The 21,325-nt window shown below is 42.2% G+C and overlaps 2 protein-coding genes across 2 annotated transcripts; one reads left to right on the top strand and one right to left on the bottom strand.

Annotated features, from left to right (window-relative positions):
• Positions 1-619: 619 nt before the first annotated feature.
• On the bottom strand, positions 620-1,436 carry LOC306937129 (RING finger protein 222-like; the record flags this gene model as incomplete). Its single annotated transcript, XM_079520796.1, has 1 exon — positions 620-1,436. The coding sequence occupies exon 1, from the start codon at positions 1,271-1,273 to the stop codon at positions 620-622; it is 654 nt and encodes a 217-aa protein (XP_079376922.1). The 5' UTR covers positions 1,274-1,436.
• Positions 1,437-2,954: 1,518 nt separating this feature from the next.
• On the top strand, positions 2,955-19,219 carry ndel1b (nudE neurodevelopment protein 1-like 1b). The gene is made up of 9 exons (XM_079521709.1): positions 2,955-3,109; positions 6,581-6,677; positions 10,112-10,265; positions 12,540-12,688; positions 13,008-13,144; positions 13,272-13,439; positions 14,237-14,328; positions 14,798-14,946; positions 16,787-19,219. The coding sequence occupies exons 2-9, from the start codon at positions 6,592-6,594 to the stop codon at positions 16,875-16,877; spliced, it is 1,026 nt and encodes a 341-aa protein (XP_079377835.1). The 5' UTR covers positions 2,955-3,109; positions 6,581-6,591; the 3' UTR covers positions 16,878-19,219.
• The last annotated feature ends 2,106 nt before the right edge of the window (positions 19,220-21,325 follow it).

Raw genomic sequence — 21,325 nt, 5'->3', positions numbered from 1 at the left:
GAGGGGCCATGAGCATTCTGACGTAGTTAAATTAATTCCTGACCAGGATATCTGAAAACAGGGATTGCGCACACAAAAACCCAGGAAAAGTGTTTCTAGTGTCCTAAACATCATTAAAATAAGACCAGGTTGTGTCAGGGGTGAAGTGACCCTTTAAATCTGAATGTGGCATCAGGAAATCCATAATATAAGTATGATAAAATAATATAAAGGATAATATAGGGCTGAGATGATTAGGCACGTGGATGGTGACATGACATAAATAGGATAAGGAGAACAACCCGGAGTAAACAGGCAGTAGGATATGAGTAAAATGATGATAAAAGGACAGGATGACCAAATATGACCTATATGGAACACGGTCTGGGCCAAAGTTCTATCTGAGTTGACCAACAGAATATGATGGAGTGGCCAACTTGACATGACGTGTAAACAACATGTCAGAATTTATCTAACAATGCCAGCAAAATCCAAGGTGAAATGAAATGAAATGAAATGAAATGAAATGAAATGAAATGAAATCTATATTTACCCAGGGTATCTGGGCTAAGCTCAAGAACTTGTTTCCAGCCAGGCCCTGCTCATAGAACACATTTCATCGTAGTGGTTGATGCCTTGTTCAAGGGCATTTCAGCGGTAGGTAGGGTATAGCAGCCACTAACGCAAGAATAGTGAAAGCTGAGAGCAAGACAAGCAAGCATGGTGCCGTGGTACAAATCCTTCGCCGTCGCCTGCGCTGAGGTTGGACCACAGTCATAACAACGCTTTGTGCATCCTCTTCGACCATGAGTCGCACCTGATCGCTGATTATAAATATCTGAGAGGCATTGTGTCCGGGACTGACCAGCCTGCCTCGGTTCACTCTCTCCGAGATTCTTCTGAAGAAGCGCAAAATCCAATTCGATGCTCCGCCGTTTGTGGAGGACGCGCGCCGTGCGTCATGGAGATGTCCATGGTCTCCCAGGGGCAGAGAGATAGGAACCTCCAGGGTCTGTTGTCCATCGTCTGCATCCTTTTCCGTGACAAGTGACAGTGACACCACAACTTCCTTTTGTTTCTTGATGAACGTAAGGTGTCTGCAAATGGGACATTTGATAGTGTCTTTGATAATTCCATCTATCGTGACGCTCACCAGGATTTTGACCAAACAGTCGTGGCAGAATACATGTTCACAGCTCAGTGTCCTCTCTGTTCCAGACAAAAACTCATAGCATACCGGACATTCTGGTTCTTGTTGTGTGTCCTTTTGGACTTCGTGCGTGCACACGTCCATGGAATAACTGCGGCAGACAACTTGAACTAATCCACGGCACTAGTGCGTAAAAAAGTGTTATAAATCAACAATGACCAAAATGATTTTGAAGTCAAACAAGAAAATGCTGCGATAATTGTGTTCATCTCTCTCGTCACGTTTTCTTTTATCGCAGCATTTTCTTGGTGTTTGTGGGTGGAGGAACGAGAAACGTCTTGTAAGACCTGTGTGACTTGGCTGATCGGGTACCCTGAATGAATGTTTTTTTTATAAGCTGTTAAGCAGGTTCACATTTCATTCGTGCTCCGTTGTTTCCCATGCAGCCAATGGTTCCTTCTTCGCACAGTAAAAAGACATTCGGAGTAGTAGCTAGGATAATAATAATAATAATAATAATAATAATAATAATAATAATAATAATAATAATAATAATAATAATAATAATAATAATAATAATAATAATAATAATAATAATAATGATGATGATGATGTTAAGAAGAAGAAGAAGAAGAAGAAAACATGTAACAACGAGACAAAAAAACTTAAAAATAAAGATTAAAGAACATAACAAAAAAATCACACCCGTGTGAACTGAGTGGTGTAAGGTTTTATATAGCATGATCAGCTGTGGTCTGACGTAATGTCTGACCACAGCACAAGGGGGCGCTACAGCGGAGCAAGCCCTCGTGGCCTCCGGAACACGGAACTAGGCTCTACCTTGGTCCGATGTGAGGTATTATATAAGGTAAGGTATTATATAGCCTGATCAGCTCTGATCTGACGTAATGAAATCACACCCGGATGTGATTTCACAACTGGCTTTTTTTGTGCAGAAAAAATGAGCATGGTTGCTATGTTCACCCTGTTCACCCGGGTGTGATTTAATTACGTCAGAAATTATTTTGAACATAGCAACCATGCTCATTTTTTTCTGCACACAAAAGCCAGTTGTAGGAGTGGTTTACACCACTCAAAAGAGAATCAATAAATAAAACATGCAGTGAAATAAAAACATTAAGAGAATTAACAAATACAATTCTAAGCATGAAAACATAAAAATAGACTCAACAAATGAAAACAGTCTGAGAAAATCAAGTACAATTTCAGGTGCTTATAATAATTTCCACATATAAAGGTACAGGTGGGGTAAGCACGCCATCTTGTGGTCACCGACCATAGAGAAGCATCTTTTCTTTTCTTCTTTTTTTCTCCATTTCTTACTTTAGCAAGTGAAGGTAACACGTTACAAATACATAAAGAATGAATTAATAAATAAGCAATAATAATAATAATAATGATGATGATGATGATGATGATGAGATTGGTCAGAAAATACACTTTTTCATATTTTGTGTTGATAAACATAAAAAAAAATCTCAAGAGATTTTTTTATATCTCGGATTCCGAGATAACGTCTGCTTTTGTTCTATTTCTATCAGCCCTCAGCCCTGGTGGTGCGTTCACACTAGGGGCGTTCACACGGGCAGATGAAACGACGCAAAGACGCGTTGTGATTTGATTTGGAGGAGCTACATGCATCATTGCGTCTTTGCAACGTCATGTCGCTGGCTTCCATGGACAATGAATTGTAGTCTGCATCCTTTGGCTTTCATCTGCCCGTGTGCAATCTGACGTAAACGTGGGTGTGACCCAAGAGGAGATTTGGTGTGACTCAGACTGACGTCACCGCGTCGGAAGTTACGCTTTTCGGAGAGTCGCGTTGGCAGTTTCCTAAAAACACCACAGACAGAATAATGAAGATGAGATCACGTCCAACAGAGTAGAAGAGAACATCAGAGATGTGTTGGATGTATTAACGAGCTCCAAAAGGCGACATACAGAGAAACACAACAACAGGTACAGAACCAAACATTTAACACTAATATGTTTGATGTGGTTAAATGTGTTTTGTTTATGTGATTCAAGCCGATGACAGCTAGCACTCACAGAAGGCAGCGGGTCATTGTAGAAGCGTCGATTACCTTTTGATGTGGTGGTTTGGTATCGCCAGTTTTCGCCACTATAGAGACTTTGTCATTTAATTTGTGTTCTCCTGCCGCTACACGACACGTCAATAACAAATAATACATAATGATATTGTAAACATGACAGTACAGCTGTCACCTTTGCTGCTGTTCCGTTTTATCATGACTAAATGGCTGCATTTCTCTATCGTTTTGAGGTTTAAATTCGTTATGTATAGATGGCATTTTGTCTGTCAATTAAATCACATTAGAATGATGGATTTGTCCCCGGTTTACATATTGAATTTGACGACCCTGCTGTAAGAAATGGAATAGTATAGCAGCATAATGTTTATCGCCAATAGCACACATTGCTATGAAAGGCCTGTGTGGACTGTCCCACTGCGGACCACCAGACATAAGGTAATAAGGTGATTAGGTAAACCCAGGTCAGGTGGACACATCCACAACACTATGAGGTGTTTTGGAAAGGACCTGTTCCTGGCCTGGTTGGTGTATTAAATAAATATACAATACAAGACAATTAAGTGACTGCAGTGTAAACCTGGACTCTCTGAGTCCACACATCTGCAGTGTATTTAAAACGGAAGTGTATACAGCACCTTTCAAAACAGAGTTACAAAGTGCTTCACAGGACAGAAAAACACGACAAGAAATGGAGCCAAAAAAAGAAGAAAATACACAGCAAAGGAACTGTAGGACAATTGGTTAAAATATAACATCTCCTTCACAACCTCGCTCGAAATATCCAAAACAGAGAGAGATACGTAAGATTACCTACATGACTTATAGACCAGATGACAACGGTTTTCTATAGCCTATCAGAGCAAACTGCAGATATTATGTAGGCTATACTCATATATTAATTAACAAGACGAAGACAGTGTAGTGGCTAGCATTGTTTCAGTAAGTCTGTCCATAAATGTATCAGCTATAGTCAAGGTAGATGCCTGAAGAAGGTCAATTGACCGAAAGCTTGCTATCCTAGAAATAAATTACCGATTTTGCACAGATTTGAGTGTGCAGAGCCTCCCTTTATTTTTTCATATCTAAACCATTGACTCCAGCACCTCACCCAAGTCTTCTGGCAGATGAGCAGTGGCTTTTTCACAGCTAGTCAAGGTAGCACATGGGTTTATCTGTTCTCCAGCTCTAATATAATGGGTGGGTAATGGGTATAGCCTTGATACAAGACTGTCATATATTATCTAATGACCGTCTTGATCCAAGGCTAATAATGGGTGGGCTGAGAGAGTCATTCATCTGGATCAGATGATCTGATCACCATGGAAACAGCAGCAGCCTCTTGTTTTGTCACTTCTGTAATCAATGGGGATCTAATCAATAGTGAATAATATATAAATTAGGCTAGGTGTTATTTCTTCTTTGTTTGTTTTGTTTTTAATTTTTAATGCTGGCTTCAGTATAATGAGAGAAAATACCCCTGACATACAATTTTATGATTAAAGCTCAAATATTCATACATTGCTGATGAAGGCTTAACACAGAAACTTCATCAAAAGGTGGGTTTGTGGCCTAATGCATGTCAAAATGGGGGTACTTGGTATTAAATGGTCTGCATATCTATATCAAATGATTTATTTATTGTAAAGTAAAGCTCAATTATTTAATTTGCAACTTTCTCTCTCCACCCTGATGGGCCTCTTTTGTTTCCTGTGCATTTCTGGTGGAGATTCCCAGAAAAGTATGAGTCTGACACGTGAGTTGGATGCCTGTGTTCCTAGCGTCAACTCAGAGGAATGTTGAAGGGGAAACAGGAGCTGTCCTGTCTCTCTCACACCTCCTCCTATAGTCTATATACACAGTGAGATCTGGGGTGTTAATCTAACTCAAAGTGTAAAGAAGTGTTGTGATTGCAAATAACACTAGCACATCCTCTAGTCTAGCCTATGAACAAGACCAGACCACAGTGATATTCTGTTGGATTTAGATTTGTTTGAAGGTGCTTTTCTTTTGATTGGCAAATTTGGTGCCAATCAAAATGCTTGGATAATAATTGGTTTATTTCTGGAGATTTCCTACAAGTGCTTAGCTGAGTTGGTTGACTTTAAGACTAGAGTTGACCTGGCTGGTACCACCAGGTCCACTGGTTGCCTCTGACCCGTGTGCTAGAAATCCCTCTGAGCTGCTGTTGGATTATAGTTGGATAACACATAACAGTCCTAGAAGAACCACATCAGTGTTGAGCTTTGCGGTTGTATTCATGCCTCACACATTGCAATGCACACTCTGTTCAATCCACATGTTGAATTGTGTCCAAAAAACGCTTTGTGTGTTCCTGTTCCATGGAGCTCCGATTTAAAATAATGTTAAATAGCAAGCCAGATTAGCGAAACAATCAAAGTGGCGTTCTCCCTACGCAGGATACAACATGAAAAGGCTGTGGCCGGAACTTCAGTTCAGGCGCCCGACATCAGACACAGCTTTGATCTACGTGACTTTCATTAGCCTCACTAAATGAATAGCGGTTGATAAGCAAAGCACGGTGGGTCTGTTGCCCTCACATGTCACAACTTTGCCAGAGAGGATGTTAGACATTTTAATGAGGAGGTTAGTGGAACGCTTCCCTGTCATTGGAGCTTTTTTCCCTCTGTCACATCCAGGAAAGCTTGCCGAGTACTACTGCTCATGCTGTAAGTAACGAAGCTCTGATTGCCAACAACGGGCTTTGTATCAGAGGCTGCAGTCATTGATTCATAAGTAATTTAGGGGGGAATGGCCTCTGAGTTTTGGTTATCCATGCCCACTTGGGACTGTAGCTCACTTGGGGAAACTCAAAAGGAGGCGCTAACTTTTAGTGATTAGTGTATGTTATGTATGTATGCCATGGGGAGTTAGTTTAGGAAATTGGTTCCAGTTCTGGACATCTACCCTAGCCTATACTCTAATCTGTGTCCATTTTCTTTGTGGATGATGATGTGGGATTGGCATCACCCAGGAGATCAGGCCAGTAGTCTGTACCGCATAAGGATGGAAATATGTTGTCTCACATTTAACGTCTGTGTTGAACTAAGTTTGTCATGTGTCTGAAAAGTGTAAACCTAGAAAAAAAAATAGATCGTTGGCCCACTCATTTTTTGTCCCTCTACACCAAATATCTTCATGGAATATAGTTGATCTACAAGCTCACAATGCATCACGTTGCAACGGATTGTGACCTTGTAGATCTGCTATTTTCGCTGAATGTTTGCCTATCATGACATGATGCCCAGAAATGGGTTCAAGTGGTTAGCATTAGCCTTCAGTCTATTATTTACGCTCTTTGTAATGTGTGGACACAAAATGTCCATAAAGCTGATTAATGTTTCTTGTTTACCTGTAGGCTGCCCTACCATGGACACAGAGATGATTCCAAAATTTTCTTCAAAGGATGAGGAAATTGATTACTGGAAGTCTTTAACCCTCAAATATAAACAAAGGTAAGCTATGTAGTAGTATGCCTATCAGAAATCAAGTGTATTTTAAGCAAACCTATTGTGGCATGAAAATGAACAGTTTAAAAAAACTATTATATCACTTATTTAACATTTTATAGCCGTTTTTACTGCTGTAGTATCAACTCATTTCACCTTTTTTACCCTGGGGAGGGTTCTCTGTGAACAAATTGTCTTTTCCTGGAACATCCTGCTTCACATTCACACAGACACACACAAGTCATACTGTTGAACAGCAGCTCCTTCCAAGGCAAAATGTTTAACTTCTCTGTTAAGCTCTCTTAATTGTACTGTGTATGTATGTGTACCCCATTGTTGTGGGGTACACGTTGTGTGGTAATCACGGTGCCTGTTAGTTACATAAGGTAGTGGTTCTCCACCTTTTCAGGCTGCAACACCCCCCCCCCCCCCCCCCCCCCACCCCAAAATAAATCATATTTGAACTGGGGAGTGGGGACCGCCCAAAATAATCCCATTTGAACTGGGGACTCTCCAGTCTCCATCCTGACAAGGAGTGGAATTATAGGAGTTTCCAGTTTCCAGTTTCCACAGATAAATAATATTGTGAAAACTATAACGTCTCATAGGTATTTGATAATTCCGACAACGTTTGACCAGTTGTTTTAGTTTGTTGATTACGTTTTATGCAATAATCCTTGAGGGTTGAGAACGAGTGACATATGGTATCCTTATTATGTTCACTTTTACAAATCAGGTTATGCCATAATGTGTCGTATATCATAAGTGGTGCTCTGTTACGCATTTGACCCTCCATTGTTTTTTATAAAGGGAGTATTTGTTAAATGTGGTGTTGCTTTCCACATTACGTTACTATTACAAAGACTTTAAGTCAAATAATAAATTTAGCAACTCTTAGTAGGTCTCTTTAACGTGTTACTTGTAACTTGTTACTTGTAACTGATCTTCTTTGCGTGCACATTTTTTGGTCAATTTGAAGATCAATAGATTAAACAATTTGCTAGTTTTTACTACGGTATTCACTGCACCAGTAATTGTCTATTTTATTGTAAGGCTTGGATTTCGTATCGTGTCTTCTCTGAGCATAACACTATTTGAGAGCTTGTTCTATGTTTGACATGAACTGCTATGACAGCCGTATTTTCTATTAACCTATGTTGTTTCCTTCATGGTTGACACTTTCCTCTTGTAGTTAGGACCTGTATACATGCATGTGTCTCAGATGCAAAGAGAAACATGGCACACAGGGGGTTAACATCCTGGAGGTTTTTTAAGTATTTCCTGCTGCGGGTACACATGGAGGAAAGAAAACATCAACGTGTGGAAAAATAACTCCAAGGCTGTAGTTAGCCTTGGTTTAACTTGCATGTTTTCTTGTGATTGCTTTCACAGTGAACCGTGGTCACATGCACTAATATAATGACAACCTTCTCGATTTGAGCATATTTCATGTTATTACTGTGTGTGTATGGGCTGACTGGGCAGAGTATCTTTTTTTTATTATGGCTAATAAATGTTACTGAGATACAGTGTATTTGCCTATTACTTACGTTATTAATTAACCATTTAATCTATATACTATAAAAAAATAGCAGACCTACATTTTTTAAAGATTTTGAACCATTTGGAACCTTTTTGCCTAAAATATATGCCCGAAATAAGGACGCCAGGGTGAAATTGTTAAACCGCATTCTTGGGCAATTGTCATTTTCACGAATCGAATATTCACATACGGTGTGTCATTAAAACAGAGAGAATGAGGCGGTTGTAGTGGGTAAAGTTGAACCAGAGTGTCATCATGATGCCCAGGGTGCTGAGGAAGCAGCCTCCATGCTGCCGGTATGTGTGGAATGACCAGGCACAAGTTGCACAACAGTCCATTCACAAATTCTGATGTCGGAATTAATAAAGGCTTTGGGTCATTATTTAAAGAAATTATCTACACAACCTGAACCTACGCAACTAGCCCTACCTCTCTTATCTGTTTGACTTATTTACTCAACTAGGCCTACGTTTGTCCAGTGACACTGGGAAAGATGTTTTCACAGGGCGTTTCACCAGACTGGGGATTACATCTAGTTTTTTGATGCTTCAGACCCATCTGTGTTCTGTTTATCTACAGTATGGCGGACTTTTAACCTGTCCATTAACAGAAGACTCATGCAAACCTGTTTCTTTAGAACTGCCATGTACTGTAACTAGCTGAACGTACTAGCTCATGCAGCTCAGCTGTCTCTTCAGAGCTATAAAATTCAGAGTCAGACTGCTTGTTTCAACATGCTGACCCGCACAGCGGTCTCTCTTTGAGGGGGTGAAGGCTAAATACAGCCTAGAGGTGCCTGCAAATAATATCAAATAGGCTCTGTGATTCTGGCTACTGTGTTCAGTCTGCGGTTTTGTGGCTAACTGTAGAGCTGAAGCTACCAGAATCTGTGTGTAACCCTGACTCATATTACACACAGACAAAAGACATCCCTCGTTCTAGAGCTTGCCACTGATCATTTGAGGTCATTCAGGCAGTCAGAGCAGTGGCATGAGGCAGACTGGACAGGTTTGCTGGTATGAGACTTTCATTGTTAATGTCTCTTCCCACTGTGTGTTGGAGATGTACCGATACCAATTCTTTCCTTCCGATACCCATAACTTGCATACCAATCCAATTTCCGATACTAGTGTCTAATCTAGGACAGTGGTTCTCAAAGTTAACCTGACTCCGCCAGATGGGGCAGCAGAGAGTACACTGGGTTCCCCCCTCCTGCTCCCATCTGGGAACTCTCAGGCAGACTTGATGCCCGGCCACAAAACGGCCTGGCCAATCAGCGGCAGCTAGAGGCGGGATCAAGGCATACACAGTGCTGTTCCCAGATGGGAGCAGGAGGGGGGAACCCAGTGTACACTCTGCTGCCCCATCTGGCGGAGTCATGTTATCTCAAAGTAGGGTCCAGGGACCCTCGGGGTTCCCTGCAGGGTTTCCAAATGGACCTTACTCTGAGAATTATGTACACGTATTGTGTGTGTACTGTACAGTACTTGTTGTACACTAAAAATCACACTCGTATGAAGTGAGGGGCGCTCTTATCATCGTACATCATCACATTCCGGCCAATCACTTTTGGCGTTCTCACTTTTCTGTCCGTTTTTATCCTCAATTTCAGCCTCAGCCAATCAAATCATCGCTATGGGGTACACGCAGACACACAACGCTGGGCATAGACAAAACAATAATCAATAATTGTTAGTGCTAGTAAAATAACAATGTAATTAATACAGTAAGAGTATATCAGAATGTCATAGACTGGCATACTCGCTGATACCAGCATTTTAGGCAGTATCGGCAGCTTTTCCGATACTGGTACCATAAACAACTCTACTTTATGTGTGTGTGTGTTTGTGTGTGTGTGTTAACGATGTACGTTTCATCATGTCTCTGATTGGTCCAGCTACATCGACTCCCAGGAGGAGCTACAGGAGTTCCAGGAGGGAAGTCGGGAGCTGGAGGCTGAACTGGAGGCCCAGCTGGGGCAGTCGGAGCACCGCCTCAGAGACCTGCAGGTGGAGAACCAGAGGCTGAGGAGCGAGGTGGACAACCTCAAGGTACAGTAACCCAGTCAGGTCTGCATTGTGTCATCATCGGGGACCATGGCTGCATGCTGTCTGGTACGGCTGTGGTTCGGGACCCCCCTGGGGGTCCCCACATGGTTTTGGAGTATCCCCAGATGACAGTAAAAAAATATATATATATATATATGAAACTGAACTGTATTTTATTTAAACAAGCAATGTGTCACTTGCCAATTAGCTATAATCACATTGGCTGCAAAATTGCTAATTGCCATACCATAATGTCATCAAAGAAGTCAAATGATGTCGATATCGATATATCAGCCAGAACGATATATGAGTAATACAGTACATGCATTGAAGCCTGGGGCCCGGGCTGGCCTCTGTGTCAGTGAACCAGGGCATGAAGCCTGAGGCCTGGGCTGGCCTCTGTGTCAGTGAACCAGGGCATGAAGCCTGGGGCCCGGGCTGGCCAATGTGTCAGTGAACCAGGGCATGAAGCCTGGGCTGGCCTCTGTGTCAGTGAACCAGGGCATGAATCCTGGGCTGGCCTCTGTGTCAGTGAACCAGGGCATGAAGCCTGGGCTGGCCTCTGTGTCAGTGAACCAGGGCATGAAGCCTGAGGCCTGGGCTGGCCTCTGTGTCAGTGAACCAGGGCATGAAGCCTGAGGCCTGGGCTGGCCTCTGTGTCAGTGAACCAGGGTATGAAGCCTGGGGCCCGGGCTGACCTCTGTGTCAGTGAACCAGGGCATGCCCTCAGGTAATCCTGTCGCGTCCTGTACAGTAATAGGATGTCAGGATCAGGTGAGAGAAAATAGAAAACTAGGTGTCGTTTCTCTTAACGATGGAAGCCAGGCTGAAGTGGCCATCCCTGTGAGCAGAGCTGAAGCCAGACCCAGATATCTGTTTTTTTGATGAATTCGGTAGTTGCAAATTGCAACAAGTTGTGATCTTTTTAGGCTATTTTAGACATTTTGATTCTTATTTTATTTTAACTTCATCAAATTTGTTTAAATTGTTTGTAATAAGCACATGTCAGTGATTTAGCTTTATTGTTTGTATGAGGAATGAGAATCATGAGTCCAACAACAAGATGAATATTTTGGTATGTGGAGAGTGTTTTTTTTCTTCTTTTTTTTTCCCCTTTTATAATGATTACACTTATTGCATATGTCTGGATATGTACCACTAAACCTAAAATATCTGTCAAAAGATTGGTAATCGCTGGGCTCGGAGTCGGACTATCTCGATTCGCAATCGGCATCGGTCTAAAAAAGTCATGGCTTGGTGGGGATATACTGTGTGAGCCTAACTGAGAAGATACTAAGATAGCAGCACGCAACATTCTCAGTGAGCCGTGGCCGGCTACCCTTTTAACCAGCCCCATTATACATCCATATGGGTTCTCCATTTCCACCTGCAGAAGATGGAGGCTTGGACTCGAGGTTTTCACATGATGCTAACATGTGAGTGTGGATGCGTCAGAGTTGTGTGAACAGTGTGTGGAAATGAGCCTGGAGGGGGAGAGGCATGAATCATGCTGTCCTGTCTTTGTGCCACGGGGGGCCAGAGCCGAGGCAAGCAGCCCTGCGTTTAACCCGGCACTGACCTTCCTCACGTCAGATGAGCAACACTCCTAGTGATTAAGCTCTGTAATAAGTTCATAATGTGAAGGAATGTTTTTACTAGTAATTATGGGCCCTATTCACTAAGCAATTTTTCACTCGGGAGACCTCCTCTAGGGTGGGAAAGATGTGTTTTATTTATTGAACCTTTATTTAACCAGTAAAACACATTGAGACTAGAATCTCTTATGTGTGTGACTGGCCAAGAGGCATAAATGGTACACAGCTCTGCCAGTAATAACAAATACAAGACAATAACAATGACAGACCTATTAACACTAATTATGCTACTGACGTGTATACACGTCTTTAGAATCAAAACCACGGGGTGACTTGGACGTGTACAGGCGTCTGTAAGAGCAACAACATTTGAGACGCAGGAGCAATGTCTGGGAAGTGTGTCCATGACAACTCACAAAATCACTAAAGCCAATTTGAGTTTGGTCTGCAAGACGTTCCACGACCAGGGCCCAAAATGCGCAAGGCTTCTTTTTCTAGCCTCAGATGTTGATGGGGGTCCGACAAAGTAAGTCAAGCATTATTATCTGAGTTTGAGTTTTTTTTCTCTATAACTATATGCTCTTCTTCATCCACACCACGGTTTCACTTAAACCCCTCATTTCCTCTCTTTCTCCCTCACTCTAACTCTCACTCACACTCATTCTCATTGTGTCCATCACAGGAGAAGTTGGAGCAGCAGTACGCCCAGAGCTACAAGCAGATCTCCATGCTAGAAGATGACCTGGGGCAGACTCGTAGCATCAAGGAGCAGCTTCACAAATATGTCAGAGAGCTGGAGCAGGCCAATGATGACTTGGAGAGAGCTAAGAGGTCAGGGAGCATGTCTGGCTCAGTCTTTTGCGTTTATAGCAACCAGAAAAACAAGATGCAAGCAGCCGCTTCAAAGGACGTAGATGCATGCATAGACTTGTTAAAAGATTTAAGGTTACGGTTAAAGTTGAAGATTTCACATGAATGTATCTCCCTCCCATTGCAACTCCCATAGGTCCCATAGGTCTTCATCTCCGCCTATGAACTGTCCAGTGTTTATATTACATCACATGCATTACATGTTCGTTTCCATCTGACTTTGTGCCTCCACATTGGTATGAAGTCAGTTGCTCAGTCTCACCCTGTCCTCTACATTCAGGGCTACGATAGTGTCCCTGGAGGATTTTGAGAGTCGTTTGAATCAAGCCATCGAGAGAAATGCATTCCTGGAGAGCGAATTGGATGAGAAGGAGTCCCTCTTGGTCTCTGTGCAGCGGCTGAAGGATGAAGCGCGAGGTATGACAGAGACAAAGCATTACCTCCTCTGTTCAATTAAAGTGCTGGAGAAATGTGTGATCCCCAAAAAAGCACCCGCTTTTAATTCCTGGGTTAAGTGGTGGCATCTCATGCGTTTCTCCTGCAGACTTGAGACAGGAGCTGGCGGTACGGGAGAGGACCACAGACAGAATGTCGGCGCCCAGCTCGCCCACCTTAGACATCGACAAGATGGACTCTGCTGTGCAGGCGTCCTTATCACTCCCCGCCACACCTGTAGGGAAGGGCTTAGAGCACCCCTTCATCAACTCAAAAGGTCTGCATCTCTCTTACCGCTTGTTTGAAGCCGGGGCAGGTGGGCCTGTGTCTGATGTATTAACCAATTTAGAACTGAGGCCGATTCTACAAATGCCCTCTATACCGGTAGTTCTCAAACTGTTATGTGCCAAAGGACCCCTCCCCCCCAAAACGCTGACTCCCATCTGAAAATGTTGTGTGCTTGGGACCCCCAGAAGAGAAGATTTGTGTTAACATTTTCAAAATTATTAAATATTTTTCTACACACAAAAAAAAGAAATCTAAAATAGCAGATGTACACACAGCTTGCACATGCTGTTTGTATATCTGCTATTTTTTAATAACCACTGTTCTCTAAAAACTGTGTGTACTGTTCTGTTTTCTAAAAAGCATACAGTTGGGTGCCACTGATATTGTCCCTTATCATTTGACCCATTTAGGCCTGACCTCAACATTTTAAAAAATCCTTCTAAATCCTCCAGTTTTCTGAAATAAATATTTTCACGATCTTTCAAAAATAGCAGACCTACAAGCTCGTAGCGCGCCACTCGGTGGCGCGCTATGAGCTTGTAGATCTGCTATTTTTCAATAGCTAAATTATAACATAATGTTTAAAACACCAAAAGGGGTTCCCGCCCAAAATGGGTTAACTGTCCTTTTGCGCAGATCACGCAAACCTCAGCAAAAAGAAAAGGACAATATCGATGGCCTCCAACTGTATGTTGCTATATAGCTAAAATTACACAGATGCTTTCCCAGTTTTAATGGGTTAATTAATACTTTTTTTCTCCATGTGATCTATTTGCCTCCTTCTAGCATTGACCAATGGCTGTGGCAGCAACTCTCTCACCCCCTCCGCTAGAATCTCTGCTCTCAACATTGTCGGGGACCTTCTGAGGAAAGTCGGGGTACGTGCACTACATTCTTCTCAATTGGATGGATTTAATTTACCTGTAGTTCTACCGGTGTTGAACTGTTTAAACATTTAAATCTCACCAAAGTAAGTTGTCACATAGTGACAAGTAGGGTAGCCTCGGTCCCAGGCTTACTTTTCTGCGAAAAGAAGAGCCTGGTTACAACGTAAGGCAGAGAAGCTATTGGATGGATGTATCCTCCGGAACATCAGTCAGATTTATTTCCCCCGGATACGATATTTTCCCGACCAATCACAACACTTGTTTCATTCGCGGAAAATGTAAACTGATTTGTAAAGCATCAACGTCATTTCCTTGGGCGATACTTCCGCTAAAATCCCGCAACTTCCGCTGATAGTCTTTTCAGCGTAGGTCTTGCCCAGGGTGCAAGTAGGGTGACGTGTTTCGCTGTCTACATGATGGAACCCATGCGTTATGTTAAATGTTTCCTACTTGTCACCAGGCGCTGGAATCCAAGCTGGCTGCCTGCAGAAACTTTGCCAAAGACCAGGCAGCGAGAAAGAATTACAACAACGCAGCCAACGGCACACTTCTCAATAGCAACGCCAACAAGTTCTCCCACTCGCTACACACCACTTACTTTGACAAAGCGTGAGTCCCTATTAGGGTTGTGAATCTTTGGGTGTTCGATTCGATTCCGATTCTTGGGGTCACGATTCGATTCAATACATAGGATTTCGTCACAATCTACTCCAGCCAACTGAAGTGACTATACTACAGTAACTTGAAAATGACTGAAGACATGTTTACTGTGATTAGGGTAAGCTTACATTTCATATCACAAACACCATGTAGTGAAAACTCCTGTAACTGTAACCAATTTTATTTTGGGAAATTATTAATCGATTTTGAATCGTCCATAACGGGAATCGCGATTCTAATTCTAATCGATTTTTTTGACACCCCTAGTCCCTATAGTGTCTCCCAACCCTGTTTGATTTGGCTTTAGCAAGTGCCAAAGTTATATACGGTATACAGTAACATGTCACCCCCACAGAAGATGTGGATTGAATACCGACTCAGTCGTATTCAGTGATAGAAGAAGTGCTCAAATCTTTTTACTTAAAGGTATATTCAGTGATTTGACTTAATTCAAATATCACTTATTTTTTCTTTTTTTCTGGATAATCCTCCCTACTATAGAGTGTGCTGACCATATAAGGAGTTCCTCCCTGTCCCCAGTGAGCCCCTGGGGTCAAAAAACCCTAGTTTCAGTTTTGGTGGCGGGTGGCAAAGCCTTCATCCAATCAGGATGAGAGGGGCCTTCCTCCAATCATGATCGAGTGGGGGCGGGCCTTGGTGCACATGCTGTTGGCCTGTTGCACTTCCCCCCCACTGTAGAGCGTGCATGTGCACATTTTGTTACCGGGGCGGACTGGGTGGTTTTCCAAATCACCCAAATCACTGAATGCTCCTTTAACACACTTTCAGGGCTTTAAATTGTTTAATCCAACGATCAGCTCTGCTTAATACGCTAAACCCGCTATTTGTTTAATGCGTTTAATTCGCTGTTTTAAAATAATTAAAAAGAAATAGCGGATTTGTCGCGGACCTGGTGACGAGGCCATCGCGCTATGATGACGAAACCGGGAATCATACTTCCGGTCTGGTCTACAGGGCTTCGGGGGAAATTAGCTCAATGCAAGTGAACGGGGGCCTTGGTTGGACTGCAACGCGCTGTGCCGCCTGTTCTCGTTTCGCATTGTCATGGCGCCTGTTTCTTCTCACAAACAACAAACCATTGGACTATATTTCGCCAGATTTTCGAAGCGGCAAATACTTCGGCATATGCTCCTAAGGTAATAAGACAATCTAGGCAGCGTAGAATATTGGATTAAATACCGGAGAACGCGGGTTATGCACTATGCAGTAGTCCTGTTGAGTAAAAGAATCAATACCACAATGTAAAAAGGTCCAGAATTAAAAAATAGCAGATCCGTAAGCTCACAACGTGCGTACAGATTGGCTATTTTCAAATTGCCAAAGTTGAAATGGGGCTGAAGTGGTTAATGTATGTTTTGTAATACTAATCAAAATATAAAAAGTAACTAGTAAAGTTTTCAAATAATTGTAGTGGAGTAAAAAGTACAATATTTGCCTCTGAGATGTAGTGGAGTAGAAGTACTGGTATAGAAAACACTAAGTAGGGTAAAAGTAGGGTAGTAAATATTCCTGAAAAGTGTACTTGTGTGGAAGATTTATTTCCAAGGGGAAACAACATCAGAGCAAAATAAGTCTCACTCACAACTCTGGGGTGAGCGAAATCTAATTCAAACTTAGGAGTGCCAGACCCAATCTGACCAGGGCATTTTTTTCCTGTTGCAGATTCGTCTGGTTTCCAGGCTAGGTACAGCACTTGAGTAAATGTACTTAGTTACTTTATACCATTCAGTCGTATCGCTGCGTTCACACGTGTTTCTATTTCTCTCAGGACTGTAAACGGGCTGGACCCCAGCTCCCTGACCTCCATGACGTCATCCAGAGCCGTGTCTCCACCCAGCATGCTGCCTCTCAGTGTATGAGCTACCTGAATCAACCCCCGACTAGAACCTCTGTAGGAAGCTCGTCCGCACCCCGCAGAACCAGGGAACGTGGGACACTTGAAAGACCAAGACATTGTGTGCATACCGTCTGTGTGCATCTGAGCGAAAGATGTGTGTGAGTGTGCGTGTGTGGTGCGTGTGTGTTTAATGTGTGTGGCACGCACGTGTGTGTGTGAGAGAGAGACTTGACTGCACAATGATATTTTATTGATTCCAAGTATTATTATTTTTTTTATTATTTTGCAGCTCGATGTTCACCTGCAAGCACCTGTGTGCAGAGTAGTGTGCATTCATAGATTCTCTTTTGTGTGTATATCTACCACACACAGGCATGTGCCTAAGCTGCAGTGTACTGTTACTGCGCCGTACTGCGCTTGTGTCGGATGCGAACACAGACACGTTGCTCCCTAGACCTCTGCTCCGAGATGGAACAATTATATTAACCTGGTTCCACTGCACATCTGACAACTACTACAGTGTATATGTGACAAAGGTCCTGATTTGACCGCAGCTTTCTCTTAACCTCTCCTGTACTTTAATTGCACAGATAAAAAGCTCATTTTCTATTTAGAATGTGTTGTATTTAAAAAGGGATATGTTCAAAGTAACTAAAACCTAAATCTTACTGTATGCTTTAAGATTCAATAGTTCTAGTTTGTTTGCTTGCACAACCGTGTACAGTGGGTGTGATGTGTGGCATATCGGGGGCAGGAATAACGGCCGCTATATCCACAGGCATGGCTGAAGTGGATGTTCGTTGTTCAAAGCCCCAATTCCTCTGCTTATTACACAGTAATATCTTACAGTTGGGTGCCACCGATATTGTCCCTTATCATTTGACCCATTTAGGCCTGACTTCAAAATTTTAAAAAATCCTTCTAAATCCTCCAGTTTTCTGAAATAAATATTTTCACGATTTTTCAAAAATAGCAGACCTACAAAGCTCGTAGCGCGCCACTCGGTGGCGCGCTATGAGCTTGTAGATCTGCTATTTTTCAATAGCTAAATTATAATGTTTAAAACACCAAAAGGGGTTCCCGCCCAAAATGGGTTAACTGTCCTTTTGCGCAGATCACGCAAACCTCAGCAAAAAGAAAAGGACAATATCGATGGCCTCCAACTGTCAACCTACAGTAACTTGGAGAGTGACTAAATGGATCCGCAAGGGTCCGTATGGTTGCATTTGTTCACTCTCAGAGTTACAGTACATTAACGCTGATGATTTGACTGTTTATGATACATGTAGTTGAAAGCAAGTTGGGACACAAGTGTACGTGTCGAAACTCGGAAACATCAGTTGCTTCCATCTTCTGGTGAAGATGTGTTCTCCTCGACAGATGGTCATTGACGTTCAGGGAATGTTTGTTTTGCCTTTTTTTGTATATATGAAATGTTAAAACATTTTTTTATTTTTTTTATATCTTAGGATGACGGGCATACTCACCTCCATTCTGATAGTATGATTAGTAATGTGAGTGGTTGAGTTTGGCTCCGGAAACCTTTCACTGTATTCCAGTCCCACCGAATTAACCCATTAAGACCTGCTGAGGCCGATTCTACAAATGTCTTCTAAATCCTAACAGTCTTCTGAAAAACTCATGTTTCTATGTCAGTAGTTCTCAAACCTTTTCATTTAGAGGACCCCCAACATTATATGCATTTGGCCACCGACCCCTTAAAGTTTTGCACGAATTCTCATGATTTTCAAAAATAGCAGATCTACAAGCTTGTATATCTGCTATTTTTGAATAGCCAAAATATAAAATAATGCTTTTTAGCTAAAATGCCACGGGTGCTTTTCCTTGTCTTAATGGGTCAATGAATCAAACGATAGAACTCTTGTCTTACCAAGAGACAGTCTGTCAGCTTTGGGTGCTGTTGTATATTTATTATGGTGCGTCATCGTGGCCTTTGTTTCGTCCAACACTTGTTTGTCGATTAACATTGTAAACTTGTCTAGGTCTGACATGCCTCGGGTCTTCGTGTGCATTAGACATTCTATTTATTGCCCTGAATTGTCTGCTCCCATTGACACATCTCTCCTAACAGCATAATTTGGAGGTTTTAGTCCAGACTCCAATCTTCTCGGTTATTTCACAGAGCACTACACCAGCCGGTTGCTACAGTATGTTTAATGGTGTACATAGGTTTGTAAGGGTTGTAAACTTTGCCTACCACATTTGTACATACTGACATTTGGCATCAAGGTCCTATTTATTTGAGATTCTGTATGGCATGTTGTAATGCTCATGACTTTTACAAGCGTACAATTGTTTGTCAACTATGTTTGAATAAATAAACGAGATACAGTAAAGGTTAAACATTTAAGTTTTCCTTCATTCAGGATCAAAGACCATACTGTACACCCACCGCAACAAAACTCGTTTGTAAACTCACTGTAGACTCCTTCAGAGCCATTGAATTATACAGAGTTGCACCATTCAGGGGTCAGAAAACGGCGCTCGAGCGCTGTTCATGCAGCCCTGTAGAGTGACAAGCTGGAGTTTGAAATCCATTGTTTTCAACGAGGGCAGTGGAAATATCAGCAATTTTAGGCATGTTTTAAAGTTGTACAGTGACTAAAGTCTCTGTAATGTTTCTAATCTAAAGGGATTTAAGATCATTAAAGCTGGGCTGTTGCCTGAGTCCAGTGCATTCTGCCAACTTCCGGTCCAGGACTTTGTCACTCTTCGCAATGCTCTTCGCCAATAGAATCTATGTAGAAGAGCCGCCATTGGACTGGCCCCATGAAGTGAACGGAGATGTCGTAACTGTCGTACTTCAATGGCTCTGGACTCCTTCATGTTACTTGATTAAGTTAACCAATCAAAAACATCCTCCGATGCCTGGGGTGGTGTGAAAACATCAAAAGCTACAGATATTCTCCTTTCTGCCACTAGGGTCAATAGCCTGGAATACCAAGCCTTTAGCTGAATTCCAATACCCCAAATCTCAGCAGTGAAATTGGTGACCTGCTGAAATATGTGACAATCATGTAGAGTAGATGTCATATAACAGTCATCAGTCTCCCAACATAAATCATAGTGTTTTATTATCAGAGTTCAACCTAGCGGTATTTAGGCCACATATTTAAAGACCTCCATGTACGTTATGTAAAGTCCACAAGATGGTCACATATTTTGGCTGGTCACCAATTTCACCGTAACACCGGCATGCTGGAGTGACCGAGTGTGTGAGAGCGAGTGGCCGAGATTGTGGGTATTGGAATTTGGCTAATGGGAAGTTGCACCTAGTTAGCACCTTGCTGGCAAGATGGCAGCGGTGTGCATAAGGTCAATATAGGGTATGGGATGAAAGAATTGCGTTTCCAGTATTGCAGATCATCAATAGTCAGGGAATATTATCAGTATAATGTCAAATCTGGGAATACATTTCTTACCAAGAAATGTCTTCACCAATGTGTTTGTAAAGGTGTCTACTAACATATCCCACATTGGTTTATATTCAACCACCCTAGGGGAATTTTTGACAGCTGCTGAAAGTTGGGGTACCATCAACAGCCAATATCTGGCACAATGGTCTAAATTTCATTATGCTTTAAATAGCATGTGACGTGTCAAACTAGTGGGTTTTCATCATTTTGAATCCATTCCAAGCATTAGTTTTGCACGAAAAACACTCCTTGGGCTAAAAACAACCATAGACACTTGCCCAAATGTGTCCTAATGTGCCCAAATGTGCTGACCTCATCACATTTGTGATGACTGCTATGGCCTTTGTAAGCCCAAGGAGTGCTTTTCGTGCAAAACTAATGCTTGGAATGGAATCAGAATCATGAAAACTCCCTAGTTTGACCCCTAGTTTGGCCATAGCCACTTGCCCAAATATGCCCAAATGTGCTGACTTCATCACATTTGTGATGACGGCTATGGACATTTTTAGCCCAAGGAGTGTTTTTCATGCAAAACTAATGCTTGGAATGGATTCAGAATCATGACAACTCCCTAGTTTGACCCCTAGTTTGGCCATAGATCCCCTGACTACAAAGCGTTTTGTGTCAATCAACATGATCACACATTGTCTAAAACATTCCTCAACATTTTATTTCATACTTTATTAACAAGTCTGTTAACAGAACAGGTAGTACCGAGGTAGTCCATTGTGGTCAATAATAGTAGCCTAGATTAAGTTGCAAAGAATAACGCACAGATTCAGTGTCTTGCTGTCTCAATGGGAGTCAGCACATTCATGACGTTGAACTGTATGTACAGTTGGAGGCCATCGATATTGTCCTTTTCTTTTTGCTGAGGTTTGCGTGATCTGCGCAAAAGGACAGTTAACCCATTTTGGGCGGGAACCCCTTTTGGTGTTTTAAACATTGTTATAATTTAGCTATTGAAAAATAGCAGATCTACAAGCTCATAGCGCGCCACCGAGTGGCGCGCTACGAGCTTGTAGGTCTGCTA

Source organism: Electrona antarctica, assembly GCF_951216825.1.
Source record: "Electrona antarctica genome assembly, chromosome: 14".
In the NCBI taxonomy this organism is placed as follows: domain Eukaryota; kingdom Metazoa; phylum Chordata; class Actinopteri; order Myctophiformes; family Myctophidae; genus Electrona; species Electrona antarctica.
Note: the sequence above shows the minus strand (reverse complement) of the source record. Positions and strands in the feature narration are given on the sequence as shown.

Bases quoted from the DNA above. Each gene is read 5' to 3' on its own strand.
- ndel1b (XM_079521709.1), top strand. From the start codon at position 6,592: ATGGACACAGAGATGATTCCAAAATTTTCTTCAAAGGATGAGGAAATT. The intron at 10,266-12,539 runs GTACAGTAACCC...TGTCCATCACAG, and splicing joins GCGAGGTGGACAACCTCAAG to GAGAAGTTGGAGCAGCAGTA. The intron at 14,329-14,797 runs GTACGTGCACTA...ACTTGTCACCAG, and splicing joins ACCTTCTGAGGAAAGTCGGG to GCGCTGGAATCCAAGCTGGC.